We start from the raw sequence: 12,895 nt of genomic DNA, 5'->3' as shown, positions 1-12,895 counted from the left end.
CTAAATCCTCTTCTGAATCTGACTTGAATTTCTGGCAGTTCCATGTTCATATACTGCTGTACCTGTGTGGTAGTTAAGTTTGTGTGTCAATTTGGCTGGGCCTGATTGAGTGGCTGGGCAGCTAGTGGTAATTATACCCCATGATGGGACTGGCAATCAACTCCATGGTGGGATCTACTACAAGCAACTGAGTAGCTGCTTTAGAAATGAAATCTGCTTCCTGCACGTAAGTAGCAGCTTTGGGAACGTTCTCTAGCTTATGGCACACTTGAACCCTGCATGTAGCCCTGTTGCTCTTCAGCAGCCTGCCCTACTTTGTCAACCTTGGAACCTTTAATGGACTTGAATTAATGGCCTGCCATGTGGTTTGGTAACATCAGGACCGTGCCTTTTTACTTGTCAACCTTGGGCTTGTCAGTCTCAGCAGCCAGCAGCTGTCTGAGTGAAGAAAAGCCTCTAGCTTCAGTGGGCCAGGAGGAGGTGGAGCTGAAGCCCCCCAAGGTTGAGGGGCTTTCACCCAGCCCCTAGAGCCTGGCACTTTGAACTCTGACTTAAAGCCTCCAAACTGTAAGAGAATAACTCCTGTTTGTTCAAGCCATCCCATTTGTGGTATATTCCTGCCAGAGTGACACTAGTATTTCTGAATTATGTTCACCATAATTTTTCTTCCATGTGATATTCATAATACTGTTTGATAATGTCTGCATTCTGTTTGTTCACCTTTTATGGAATGAGAATGCATATAGATCTCTTCCAGTCTGTTGGCCAGGTAGCTATCTTCCAAACTTCTTGGCATAGATGACTGAACACTTCCAGCATTGCATCCATTTGTTAAAACATCTCAATTGCTATTCCATCAATTCCTGGAGCCTTGTTTCTCACCAACTCCTTTAGTGAAGCTGGACTTCTTCCTTCAGTACCATAGGTTTTTGATCATATGCTAGCTCCTAAAAATGGTTGAACCAACTGTCTTTGGTACAATGACTCTGTATTCCTTCCATCTTCTTTTGATGCTTCCTGCATTGTTCAATATTTGGCCCATAGAATCCTTCAATATTGCAACTTAAGGCTTGAATTTTTTTCTTCAGTTCTTTCAGCTTGAGAAATGTCAAGAGGATTCTTCCCTTTTAGTTTTCTAACTCCAGGTCTTTGCAGATTTCATTATAATACTTCACTTTGTCTTCTCATGCCACCCTTTGAAATCTTCCGTTCAGCTCTTTTATTTTATCATTTTTTTCCTTTAGTTTTAGCTACTGTATGCTTAAAAGCAAGTTTCAGAGACTCTTCTGACATTTTTTTCCCCCTCTTGTCTTTTTAATAACCTTTTTCTTTTTTAATGCATGACATCCTTGATGTCACCCTACAAGCTGTCTGGTCTTAGGTCATTAGTGTTCAATGGAGTTTTTTCTAAGATGGTCTCTATTTTCAGGTGGGATATACTCAAGATCATACTTTGGCTTTTGTGGCTAGTTTTAATTTTCCTTAGCTTGAAGTTGAACTTGCATATGAACAAGTGATAGTCTGTTCCACAGTTGGCCCCATGGCCTTCTACTGATTGATGATATTGAGCTTCTCCAGTGTCTCTTTCCATAGACGTAGTCACTTTTATTCCTGTGTGTTTTATCTGGTGATGTCCACTTGTATGCTCACTGTTTATGCTCTTGAAAAAAGACATTGGCAATGAATAAGTTGATGGTCTTGCAAAATTCTATCAGGCAATCTCCAGAGTCATTTCTATCACCAAGGCCATATTTTTCCAGCCAGTGATCCTTCTTTGTTTCCAACTTTTGCATTCCAATATCCAGGAATTATCAATGCATCCATTTTGATTGCATGTTTTTTATCAATTTTAGACTGTAGAAGTTGGTAAAAATCTTCAATTTCTTCATCTTTGGCATTAGTGGCTGGTACATAAATTTGAAAAATAGTTACATTAGCTGGTCTTTGTTGTAGGTGGATGGATATTATTCTATCACTGACAGCACTGTATTTCAGGATAGATCTTGAAATATTCTTTTACACAATGAACATGATGACATTCCTCTTCAATCTGTCATTCCTGGCATAGCAGACTGCCAGGATTGCCTGATTCAAAATGGCCAATAACAGTTCATTTCAGCTCACCAATGTTCTAGCATATCGATATTTATGTCTTTTATTTTCTTTTTGATGACTTCCAATTTTCCTAGATTTATACTTTGTAATTCCACAGTCTGATTATTAATGGATGTTTGCAGCTGTTTCTTCTTATATTGAGCCATGCCACATTAGGAAATGAAAGTTCTGAAAGCTTTACTCCATCTACACCAGTAAGGTTCACTCTACTCTGAGGGGGCAGCTTGTCCCCCATTGTATTTTGAGTGCCTTCCGATCTGAGGGGCTCATCATTTGCCACTGTATCAGCCAACATTCTGTTGTTATCCATAAGGTTTTCACTGGCCAATATTTTCAGAAGTAGATCTCCAGGTCCTTCTTCCTCATTTGTCTTCATCTGGAAACTTTGCTGTAACCTGTCCACCATGGGTGACCCTGCTGGCATTTGAAATACTGGTGGCATAACTTCCAGCCTCACAGAGACATGCAAGTCACCACAGTATGACCAACTGACAGATGAGTGGTGGGCTTAACTACTATACTATATTGTCTCTCTTCATGAAGCAATCTTCAAGGACACTTATCCTTTATAAAATGTGGCCTCCATATTTACAAATATTGCTTTTATTTGTGGTAAAAAATAGACCTATTACTTTCTTAGTGAAGTGAACTGGCTTTGTTATAGCTCCATTAAGATATCACCGTTGATCTAGGCATTGAAATATCTTACACAGTTATTGCTTATTAACTGGTGCTTGTTAAGTCAAAGTATTCCTGTGATAAACTTCAGGGAAGGCAGCAGAAGTCTTGCAACCTGAGTTCTAAGGTAAGGTGAATATACTGAGCAAGAGTGCAGTAAAAAGCTCCCCCACCTAAACTCCCACCCCTGAAACCTAGTAACAGGACATACTTTTCTCTTTTAAGTTTGATTGTCTGATTTCTCTCATGATTTACTCTTTCAAGCTGTGGCAACTCTATACAATTAAAAAAAAAAAAAAAAGCATCACAGGCTGAATTGTCCTTTATGTTCTCATCTCACATTGATGCTACCCTGACTCTTTTAGTCAGTCTCTTCCTCCTCAAATCTTGCCCTGTCTTCCAAAACACCAAGTCTTTATTCTGGAATGACACAATTTCAAGCTTTAGCTTTCCAAGTGGTTCAAAGAAGCATAAAAGGGAATACAGCACTTCTAGTAAATATTTCTTAAGCAAGAGGCTGAATACAAACCTTTTAAACATGCCTTAGCCAAAAATGTCTTATGTTAGCCTCTGTGATTCTTCCCACAAAGATGCCAATGCAGAGTTTCATTTCAACTATTCCAATTCTCTTTACCAGGCCACTAAGAAGGGTGGGAAGCAGTAAGGATGGGTACCTGAGTAGACTTTCCAGAAAGGAGAACCGAGGATGCTGGGAACCATCTTGAATTCTGGTAAAAACAAAGAATCTTTGGTATTCCATAATTTAAACGAGGCAGCTTTCTCTTTTCCTCATAAACAGTTTTAGAAATATGAATACAAACAGGAGAACAAAACTCATTGTTCTGTGAGCTGAGGAGGTCCATTCTGATTCAACCCAGTGGGATTCATTATAGTAAACATGCTTAGTTGTCTGTGATGAAGAAGCTCCTTATGACAGCACCGATTGTTGTAATAATTTTTAGAATTAGTTTCAATTAGGAGTAGGCACTCTTCATATTTAGTGACTAAATGATAATATATGTACATTATGCTTTTCAAGGAGCCTTCATCTATATTGTTTTGTTATAGTTTCTGCACAAGAATATGAGGTTGGGAAGGAAGATTAATTCATCAGAATTGTCCACATTTTATTAATAATAGTATTAAAAATTCAGAAAGTAAGTAGAAGGGCAAAAGGTCAGCTTACTCAGCTCTCCTAATTACTAGCATATTGTTCTCTCCAATACTCACTATCTTGCTATACATGAATCCCTCCTTTGGTTGGAATGCCTTCCACTCTGCTAAGCATCTTGTAGGACATGATTTCAGCATTATCTGCACTTTGAGGTCTCTTTATGTGATACAAAGTGATCAATAATAGCACATTCCACATCATCTTCTAGTTATTTAGTTTCTTGCATGTCTCTTTCCTGTACTGGACTGAATGCTCTACGAGGGCAGGAATCACTGAATTTCCAGTGTCTATACAGACACTAACCTGTTGCTGTTGAGTCACTTCTGACTCATGGTGGCCCCACATATGTCAGAGTAGAACTATGCTTCATAGAGTTTTCAATGACTGTTTTTGTGGGATTAAATTGCCAGGCCTGTCTTTTGAGGCAGTGTTAGGTGGACTTGAACCTTCAAGTTTTCAGTTAGCTGCTGAGCACATTAACCATTTACATCACCCAAGAATTCCCATATAAAGACTTACGAAAAAAACCAAACACACTGCCATCAAGTCAACTCTGACTCATAGCGACCCCTATTGAGTTCCCAAGGCTGTCAATCTTTACCAAGTAGATTGCTTCATTTTCCTCCCACAGAGCAGCTGGTGGGTTTGAACTGCTGACCTTCTGGTTATCAGCCAAATGTCTTACCCACCACGCTACCAAAGTTCCTTATACAGAGGCTGGCACTCAGTGAATCTTTGTTTAATGAGTTAACAAAACTTCATGATCCCCATCTCTGAGTTCCTGCAGAAAGTTTTGTTTTTAAAATTCATATACATGTGCTAACCTGACCATAATAAGAGGAGAGACAACATGTTTTATCTCCTTGAGACTTAAAATCTTCTAACTGAAAGGATTTCCTATCTTTGATTCCCCACTAGAGTTTAGATGCTCATTGACTGATGACTAAGAGTATCATATCACCATGTTACGTCATTTAAATAGAGTTATTCCTGGATTACATAATCCAAGTCAGATGCAGGTTTTCAAGTTTTATATAGATATGTTAAGCTTCTCTGATTATATCATTCATGCAAACATACAAGTGAAATAATATGGGATCTTAAGAAAGTTCTACCAATGATCCCAAGATGTTTAAAGATGGAGCAAGTAGCATTCCATAATTGTGCATATAGAAACTGCTTCACACAACAGTCGAAAACTTACTTTCTTTAATGTAATTTCTCCATGTGCACATTGGACAGACCTCTCAATTGCCATACTTTCCCAAGGTACACACAGAGTATTCATAAAGGGATTCAGATTTGTGGGGCTAACATTAAGATTAATGCAAGAAATATCAGATTCCCCAGATGGAAGTCAAACTAGACAAGAGACCATAACTTTCTAGGATGTTTTATGATACCAGCTGGTAGATCACAGACTTACCTAACTGAAAGTCCGATGGAAGAAAACAAACGTGGTTACAATTATTATTAATACTCCTACTGTGGGAGTTTCATAAACAAACTAATAAATATTTTCATCTTGTAATAAGATCAAGTTAAGTGATTTGCTGACATTCTCTTGAAGTTTAAAGCTTCTCTTTAATGTGCAATACAAATTATGTTTCTTGTGGACACATTCTAATAATAAACTTAAAAGCACATGAGACAAAAATAATGAAAACGTTGCAATAAGAACCAGACAAACTATCTACCACTTCAAAAGGAGTGAATGAAGACTGCTCGTCAACACCCTGATGCAAACAACCTCAACACAAAATGCCACATATTGGAATCAGGTTTCAAGGAACAAACCAGCAGGAATGAGAAAATGAAAAATAGCTATTCCTTGAAAACAGGTAACTGACCATAAGGAAATATACTCACCTAAAACACACAGCACAAATTGCAGGACAGATTTGATTTGGGCTCAATCAAATACCTCCCACCTTTTTACCAAATCCCACTGGCAAAGAAATAGGCTTAGTCCCTTTTTGTACTGGGAAAGGATCAAGGATTTGATGCCAAATGTCTTACCAGCTGCTGTCGAGTCGATTCCGACTCATGACAACCCACGTGTGCCAGAATAGAACTGTACTCCATGTGAGTTCTCAATGGGTGATTTTTTTGGAAGTAGATCGTTAGGCCTTTCTTCTGAGGTGCCTCTGGGTAGACTCGAACCTCCAGCCTTTTGGTGAGCAGTTGATTGCATTAGCTGCTTGTACCACTCAGGTATTCTGTCAAATCTCCCGGGTTCCTAAATATTCCAAGGCTGTCCCCAAGGATAAGAAATTGGAACACTCACTGCCTTTGGGAACATTCTGGGGGAGTCTTCATTGTCTCTCATTTTGCTACTCTGGTCCCAAGGCCATCATTTAAGCACAACTGAGAGCCTCTGTGTAGTGGCTCACCTCTCGGCCCTGTAATGACAGGTCGGTGATGCTGTGTGAACGCCGTTCCCAGGGAGGAGGTCTGCGAAGGTGAGGGGCTGCTGAAACCAGACTTCTCAGACTTCTTCAGTGTGGTTGGAGATGGCATTCCTGGCAAGAAGAATTGATTGACAAGCACAGTTTAAATTAAAGAACAACTGCTTGGGAAATCTAAAAGATAAAGCTTAAAGTTGTTTTTTTAAAAAAAAAGGAATTCACGTGTGAATGGAAAATTTGTTTTGAATTGCTTTGAATTTGTATTGGAACAAACAGGTGATAGAAAGGTTTTTGGATTAATCAGACTATAAGGGATTTCAATTTATTCTACAAAAAAAAAGACCATTTGGGGGCTACTGATATTCTCTAATTATATACAACTCAATTTTTTTCAGTATTTCTGGATAGTTGTTTTCTGTGTCCATGACCTCTGGGACCCTCCAGAAAAGGTGACTCCATAAGGACATGAACACCTCACATGCAATCATCCCTCCTATCAGTTACCTTCGACTTCTTCACATATTAAATAATTTAGCAATTCTAACATTAAAAAATTCAACAATGGTAACTCAATTGTTCATTCAATGAATTATTCATAATAGAAAAAAAGTTAAAAAAATGAAAATCCCAAACAATTGGAGATTGGTTAAAAAAATATGTTATAACCAATGAAAATAATACTACAGAAGCATAATCACATGGGAAAATATTTATAATACAAATTTAAGTGAAAAAAATTACAAAATAGGATGTTATACTATGATGACATTTTAAAGTTATGTCTATGCATTGAGAAAAAACTGGAAGGAAATATGCATCAACTATTAACATTAGTTCTGTGTGTTGGACTTGGATGATTTTTATTGCCCCCCTTTTTTCTGCCTACTTGTATTTTGTGTTGAACATATATTACTTTTATGTTAAAAAAAAACAATAAAAGCTTGTTTTTAAAAATAGTACGTTTACATTGTGTCTAAGGTTTGCAACAGCTTTTCTAGCACTGGAAGTGCTTTGAAAAGAAAAAATGAGAAAACAGTCAGTTGCAATTACTGGATTAGTAATGTTCTCAGTAGCCACGCTGACACATACAACTGGAAGCTATCAGTCTGGTAGGGTGCCAATTAAAACAATGAAAATTTGGATATAATAATAAAGGAAATGGCTCCTAGTCTCCGTATCACAGGACAAATTTGTACTCCCTTAAGTTTGTGGCACAAAACTGGTCTGCATTGATGTCAATAGAACTAAATCTCCTTTTATACATACAGATCTACCTATGCTATGTTCTGCTTATAACTGGAGAACTGTTTTGGGTAAGGTAGAAAAATAAGTAATAAAAATAATAATAACATTAGTATGTAACTGTTATTGAGCAGTTGCTAGATGTGTGAGGTATTTCATAGGTATAGATCTGCTCAGAAATAGTTAGTTTAGTCTAGAAATAACATGTCATTATTGTTTCTGATCATACACTTCTAAACAAGATTCTACAACATGAGTGTGACTGGATTCTATAAGATAAAAGACTATGTCTGGTTTTCCCCTTTCTATTCCATCTCTGGTAGCATAGCGTCTAAGGCACTTGACTGCTCACCAGAAGACTGGAGGTTCAAACCCACCAGCCACTCCTCGGAAGGAAGATGGGGCAATCTACTTCCGTGGTGATACTGCCTCAGAAACCCAAGGAGGGGTCACTATGAGTCAGGTCCAACTCGACGGTACATAACAACAACAACAACAATAACATTTCATTTGAAGAATGTCTAACACAGGGTCTACAACACAGCAAGTAGTCCCTAAAGTTGTTTAAACTACTTGTGCAGGTCTCATCTTTAACTGTGACTTTACTAATGGATGCTTGGGCATAGCATACCTAGGGGGTTTTGACTTCAAGAAAGGAATAGATTGCAAATTGGTAAGCACATTTGCAGTCACAATAAGAAGTGCCATGTGATGTCATATTAACTTGACAAATCTGGATCAGATCCATTCCAGATCAATATTTAAGTGATTTAAATTAAAAGTAAATTCATTAAGTCAAGTGACTTTATATTTGTTTGTTTGCTGAGCCAGTAATCAAAGTCACACCATACCAATGTTCTACCACAGTTATGATGAATTGGGGTTTTGGAGCAACATTCACTGTCAGTAAAATCAGCCTTGGAGGAGGCATGATTGTGCCAAGTGAGTCTGACAAAAGTAAGCACCTAATTTAAAGAGTCATCATTTAATTACACAAGGGAGATCTCAAACAATAAAATTAAAACAAAGAAATAAAAAGCAACCAAGAAATAAACAAATTTCCCAACTCAATCAAACCTCTTTTGTGCAAATCAATTTTTAGACTGCCAACCAGTTCACTAATTTAAATTTAGTCAAATACCTGAATTATGTGTCATGAATCAGAAATAATATAGATGAAAACATCAAAACTCTTAAAGATGACAATGGAATCACTGATGAAATCCATTATTTAAACTAACTTTATTAAAGAAAACAAATGGCTGTACTGACAGAAGAGTTACCAGGTATTTGAAAAGTTCTAAATACTAACATGATTTAAACTCACCATGTGCCCTTATTAAAAGGAAGGGAACTATAAAATGAAATGTAGACAATAACAAGTATCAAGAACATTCAAGTTGGTACCTGGGTTCAAAACAGCAAAACTCAAATCCTCTTTGAAAGGGTTAATGAAGAAACACTGTCTGCATACAAGAAGAACAAGCCAAACTATGTATAATCTTTTAAATGTATCACAGTCAAGTAACATGAACCCTAAGGCTGCCATGAATCTTAAAATTACTCTGTGTTTTCAATATTTAAAGACTAGTATTGAGCACATTTCCTTATTATATACTTTAATATTTTCTCTACATGCATAATGGATGTTTTGGTTAATTTGCTTCATATGCTTAATTGACCAGATGAAATTTTAAAATGCTAGTAAACTGCTTTATGTTAAAACTAGACAATATCACTCTCGGCTTTTATTATTGAAATCAAATTTGGTTTCTGTGTATTACTTTAAAAATAAACTCCTTGTTAATTTTTTTTAACTGATTAGCCATGCACAACTCTTCCACAATTACTATACAGATTAATGATTGATTAGATTCCTCTTAATGACTCAAAACTTCAAATTCAGTAATTTTTAGAAGTATCTTTTTTTTCAAAGAATACATATAAAGTAATGCCACCTTTTATTCTGGGGCAAAGAGAAAATACTACTTTAATCTATATCACAATAAAGAATTACATAGAATGAATTTTATTCTAGCAGGAATCTAGTACAATATTTTGTTTCAATGAGACATATTATCATTTTGATTGCCACAAAAAAAACCCAATGGTGGCAAACAGAATAAGAGGTGGATTTTAAGAATTTTTTTCTAGTCATTGGCTTGCTAGACATGGAGAATTTCTGAATTTCCCTCCACTTTGTGACATTTTGAAGCCACCTGAGTCTTCTCAGTTGTGTTCATTGGACAAAGGCAAACATAAATGAAATCCTAGTTATTCAGTGAAATTGATCTCTGGAGGTACTTCTGAGTGTGAGGCCCAACAGGAAAACCTTGAAAGTAACAGCTAAACATAGTTTTCACAAAGATTCTTTTAGTTTTCCCACTAGTATTTGGGGTAGTTAGAATTTTAAAATGGCCCTCGAGATTCCCAGCCTCTGGCATACACTGTAGTTAGGGACCATCAAGTCATTTTCAACTCATATGTACAACAAAACCAAAACACTGCCTGGTCCTGCACCATCTGCACAACTGTTATATCTGAGCCCTTTGTTGTAGCCACTGTGTCAATTCATCTTGCTGACGGTCTTGCTCATTTGCTGACCCTCTACTCTACTAAGCACGATGTCCTTCTCTAAGGACTTGTCCCCTGACAACCTATCTAAACTAAATGAGACCAAGTCTCACCATCCTTACTTTTAAGGAACACACCTTGTATAATATCCTTCCCTTTAATGTGGGCAGTATCTGTGAATATGACAGATGTCACTCAATGATTATAAAACCCAAACCCACTGGTACTGAGTCAATCCCAACTAATAGTGACCCTACAGGACAGAGTAGAACTGCCCCATGGGTTTCCAAGGCTGGAAATCCTTACCAAAGCAGCCTGTCTATTTCTCCTGTGGAGCAGCTAGTGGGTTTGAACTGCCAACCTTTTGGTTAGCAGTCCAATGCTTTAACCACAGCATCACCAGAACTCCTACTTGATGATTAGGTTATGCTATATTGCAAAGGTGAAGAGATCTTCGCATTTGTAATTAATGTGCTTGTGATGGTTAATTTTATGTGCCAACTTGGCTAGGCTAGGGTTCCCAGTGATTTGGACAAACGCTAGTCTAGCTGCTGTCCCATAATGCAATCTAACATAATAAAATCACCTACCATAATCTAATCTAATCTAAACTATCAATCAGTTAAAAAGAGTTTTCTTGGGGTGTGTTATACCTCCACACTATAAATAGATATTTTGTCATAATTCTTTCTCTTTACTCTGTACTCCGTTATCTAATCTATGGATCTTGGGACACAAACCTACAGAAGTCTCTAGCCTATCAGCTGATCCACAGATTTTGGATTTGCTAGTCCCCACAAGCACATGAACCATTCCCTTGAAGTAAATCAATCAATCTCAATCTCTCTCTCTCTCTCTCTCTCTATATATATAAAATAACATATATATGTGTATGTGTATATGTATGTGTGTGTGTGTATGTGTATATGTATATAAATGGTTCTATTTCTCTAAAGAACCTAAGTCAGTGCCTAATCAAATGAATTTGAGTACAGCAAAAGAAATACTAACCTCGGTGGGCCTGGATATAAAGAGGTGAGCCCTTTAAAAGAAGGTTCAGAAGTCAGAGAGAATTTCCTGCTGATTTTGAAGACATAAATTGATCTTTTGTGAGAGGGTCACATGACAAGGCCTCTAAGAACTGAATGTGGCCCCTGGCTCACAGCTAGCAAGAAAGCTAGCACTTTAGTCCTAAAGCCACAAGGAATTGAATTCTGTCAACAATCGCATGGGCTTGGAAGAGGACAGGGAACTCTAGAAAGGAATGTAGCCTGGCTGACACTTTGATTACAGCCTTGTGGGACAGGAGTAGAGGACCCAGCTAAGTCGTGCCCAGACTCCCAATTCATGGAGACTGTGAGATGATTATTGTGTGTTGTTTTAAGTTACTAAATGTGTGGTAATTTGTTATGAAAATATAGATTTGTTCTTCAAATATAAGACTATTGTCAATACTAAATCAAAAAAACCAAACTCACTGCCATTGAGTCAGATCTGACTCATAGTTACCCCTCCTTGGGTTTCCAAGCCGGTATCTCTATGGAAGTAGATTGCCCAATCTTCCTTCTGAGGAATGGCTGGTGGATTGGAACTGTTAGCCTTCTGGTTAGCAGTCTAATGCCTTAGGCACTACACCACCAGAGCTGCTGCTGTCAATACTAGAAACATGTCTATAAAAGATGCTTACTGTACACTAATTACTTTCTAGACTTCCATGAGTTTTAGCTATTTTTATTTTGCTCATTCTCAGCTATGAAGTTTTCTACTAGCCTACATTAACCCATAGAAAAAGGTGAGACATCATATTAGGAAAGGGATTAATAAATGATTATTTCCAAGGATCATGAACACTTTTGAGAACATCCATTTCCCCATGATTTTTTTCAAGAAACACCACCAACAAAAATGAACTGGAATGATGAAAAAAATTAAAATTAATTTTCAGGGTCTCCTGTAACAAATCAAGGTTTGGTTTAAGTAACTTTTTGCTACAAAAACTCAATATTCCAGAACGTAAAAAGAAGAAACAAGAAGAATTCATAATTAATTTCAACCTCTTCTTCTCTCCCAAATTAGGAAACTTACCAAACACTTTGACCAAGGACTCTATAGTGACAATTCTGAAGGAACTCCTACAGAAATCAGAGAAAAGTGCAATGCTGTTCCATGCTTCAGAAACCTTCTTAAAGGGGATATTTTTAGGAGTCAAAGGAGCGACAAGATTAATTAAAAGGGATAAAAGGAAAGACCCAAAATAAAATATAATTATTCCTGTGGCAACCAAACAACAGTCTGAATTTTTAAAAAGGAAATTTGTGACGAAGTCAGGATTGGTGCCTATTTTGTTAGTAAACTTACTCCAAAAGTCATTCTCCTGGAAGTTTCCCCTGGTAAATGCTGCTCAGGGAAGCAAGACCTTATCTTGTCTGTTGTAGGAGTTTGGGTGATGTAATTCAAGTTGTCAGAGAAGATTTAACTGGTGTATGTTTCTTTATTCAAAGTGTCAACACCAAGAACAGAAAGTTTAGTTTCAATAATGTTCATTTAGAGTCATAACCTGTTTGGGAGAAACTAGAAACAGCTAACCTCTGCACTTTATTTTTAAAATCTAATATATAAGCTCTGGTAGCATAGTGGCTAAGACACTTGCCTGCTAACCAGACGGCTGGCGGTTCAAACCCACCAGCCACTCCTCGGAAGGAAG

At 37.3% G+C, this 12,895-nt stretch overlaps 1 protein-coding gene across 1 annotated transcript in view; it reads right to left on the bottom strand.

Moving 5' to 3' along the window:
- NFIA (nuclear factor I A) overlaps window positions 1-12,895 on the bottom strand; it is a 468,951-nt gene that overhangs the window by 86,599 nt on the left and 369,457 nt on the right. The window contains exons 7-8 of the mRNA XM_042782438.1: window positions 6,361-6,489; window positions 3,468-3,521 (exon numbers count right to left, since the gene is read on the bottom strand). Coding sequence (XP_042638372.1) covers window positions 3,468-3,521; window positions 6,361-6,489 — 183 coding nt within the window. The remainder of the gene's footprint in view (window positions 1-3,467; window positions 3,522-6,360; window positions 6,490-12,895) is intronic.

Source organism: Orycteropus afer, unplaced genomic scaffold (genome assembly GCF_000298275.1).
Source record: "Orycteropus afer afer isolate SDZICR_OR568_19922 unplaced genomic scaffold, OryAfe1.0 scaffold00318, whole genome shotgun sequence".
Lineage (NCBI taxonomy): Eukaryota > Metazoa > Chordata > Mammalia > Tubulidentata > Orycteropodidae > Orycteropus > Orycteropus afer.
The sequence above is the reverse complement of the archived record's forward strand: the minus strand, read 5'-3'. Positions and strand labels throughout refer to the sequence as shown.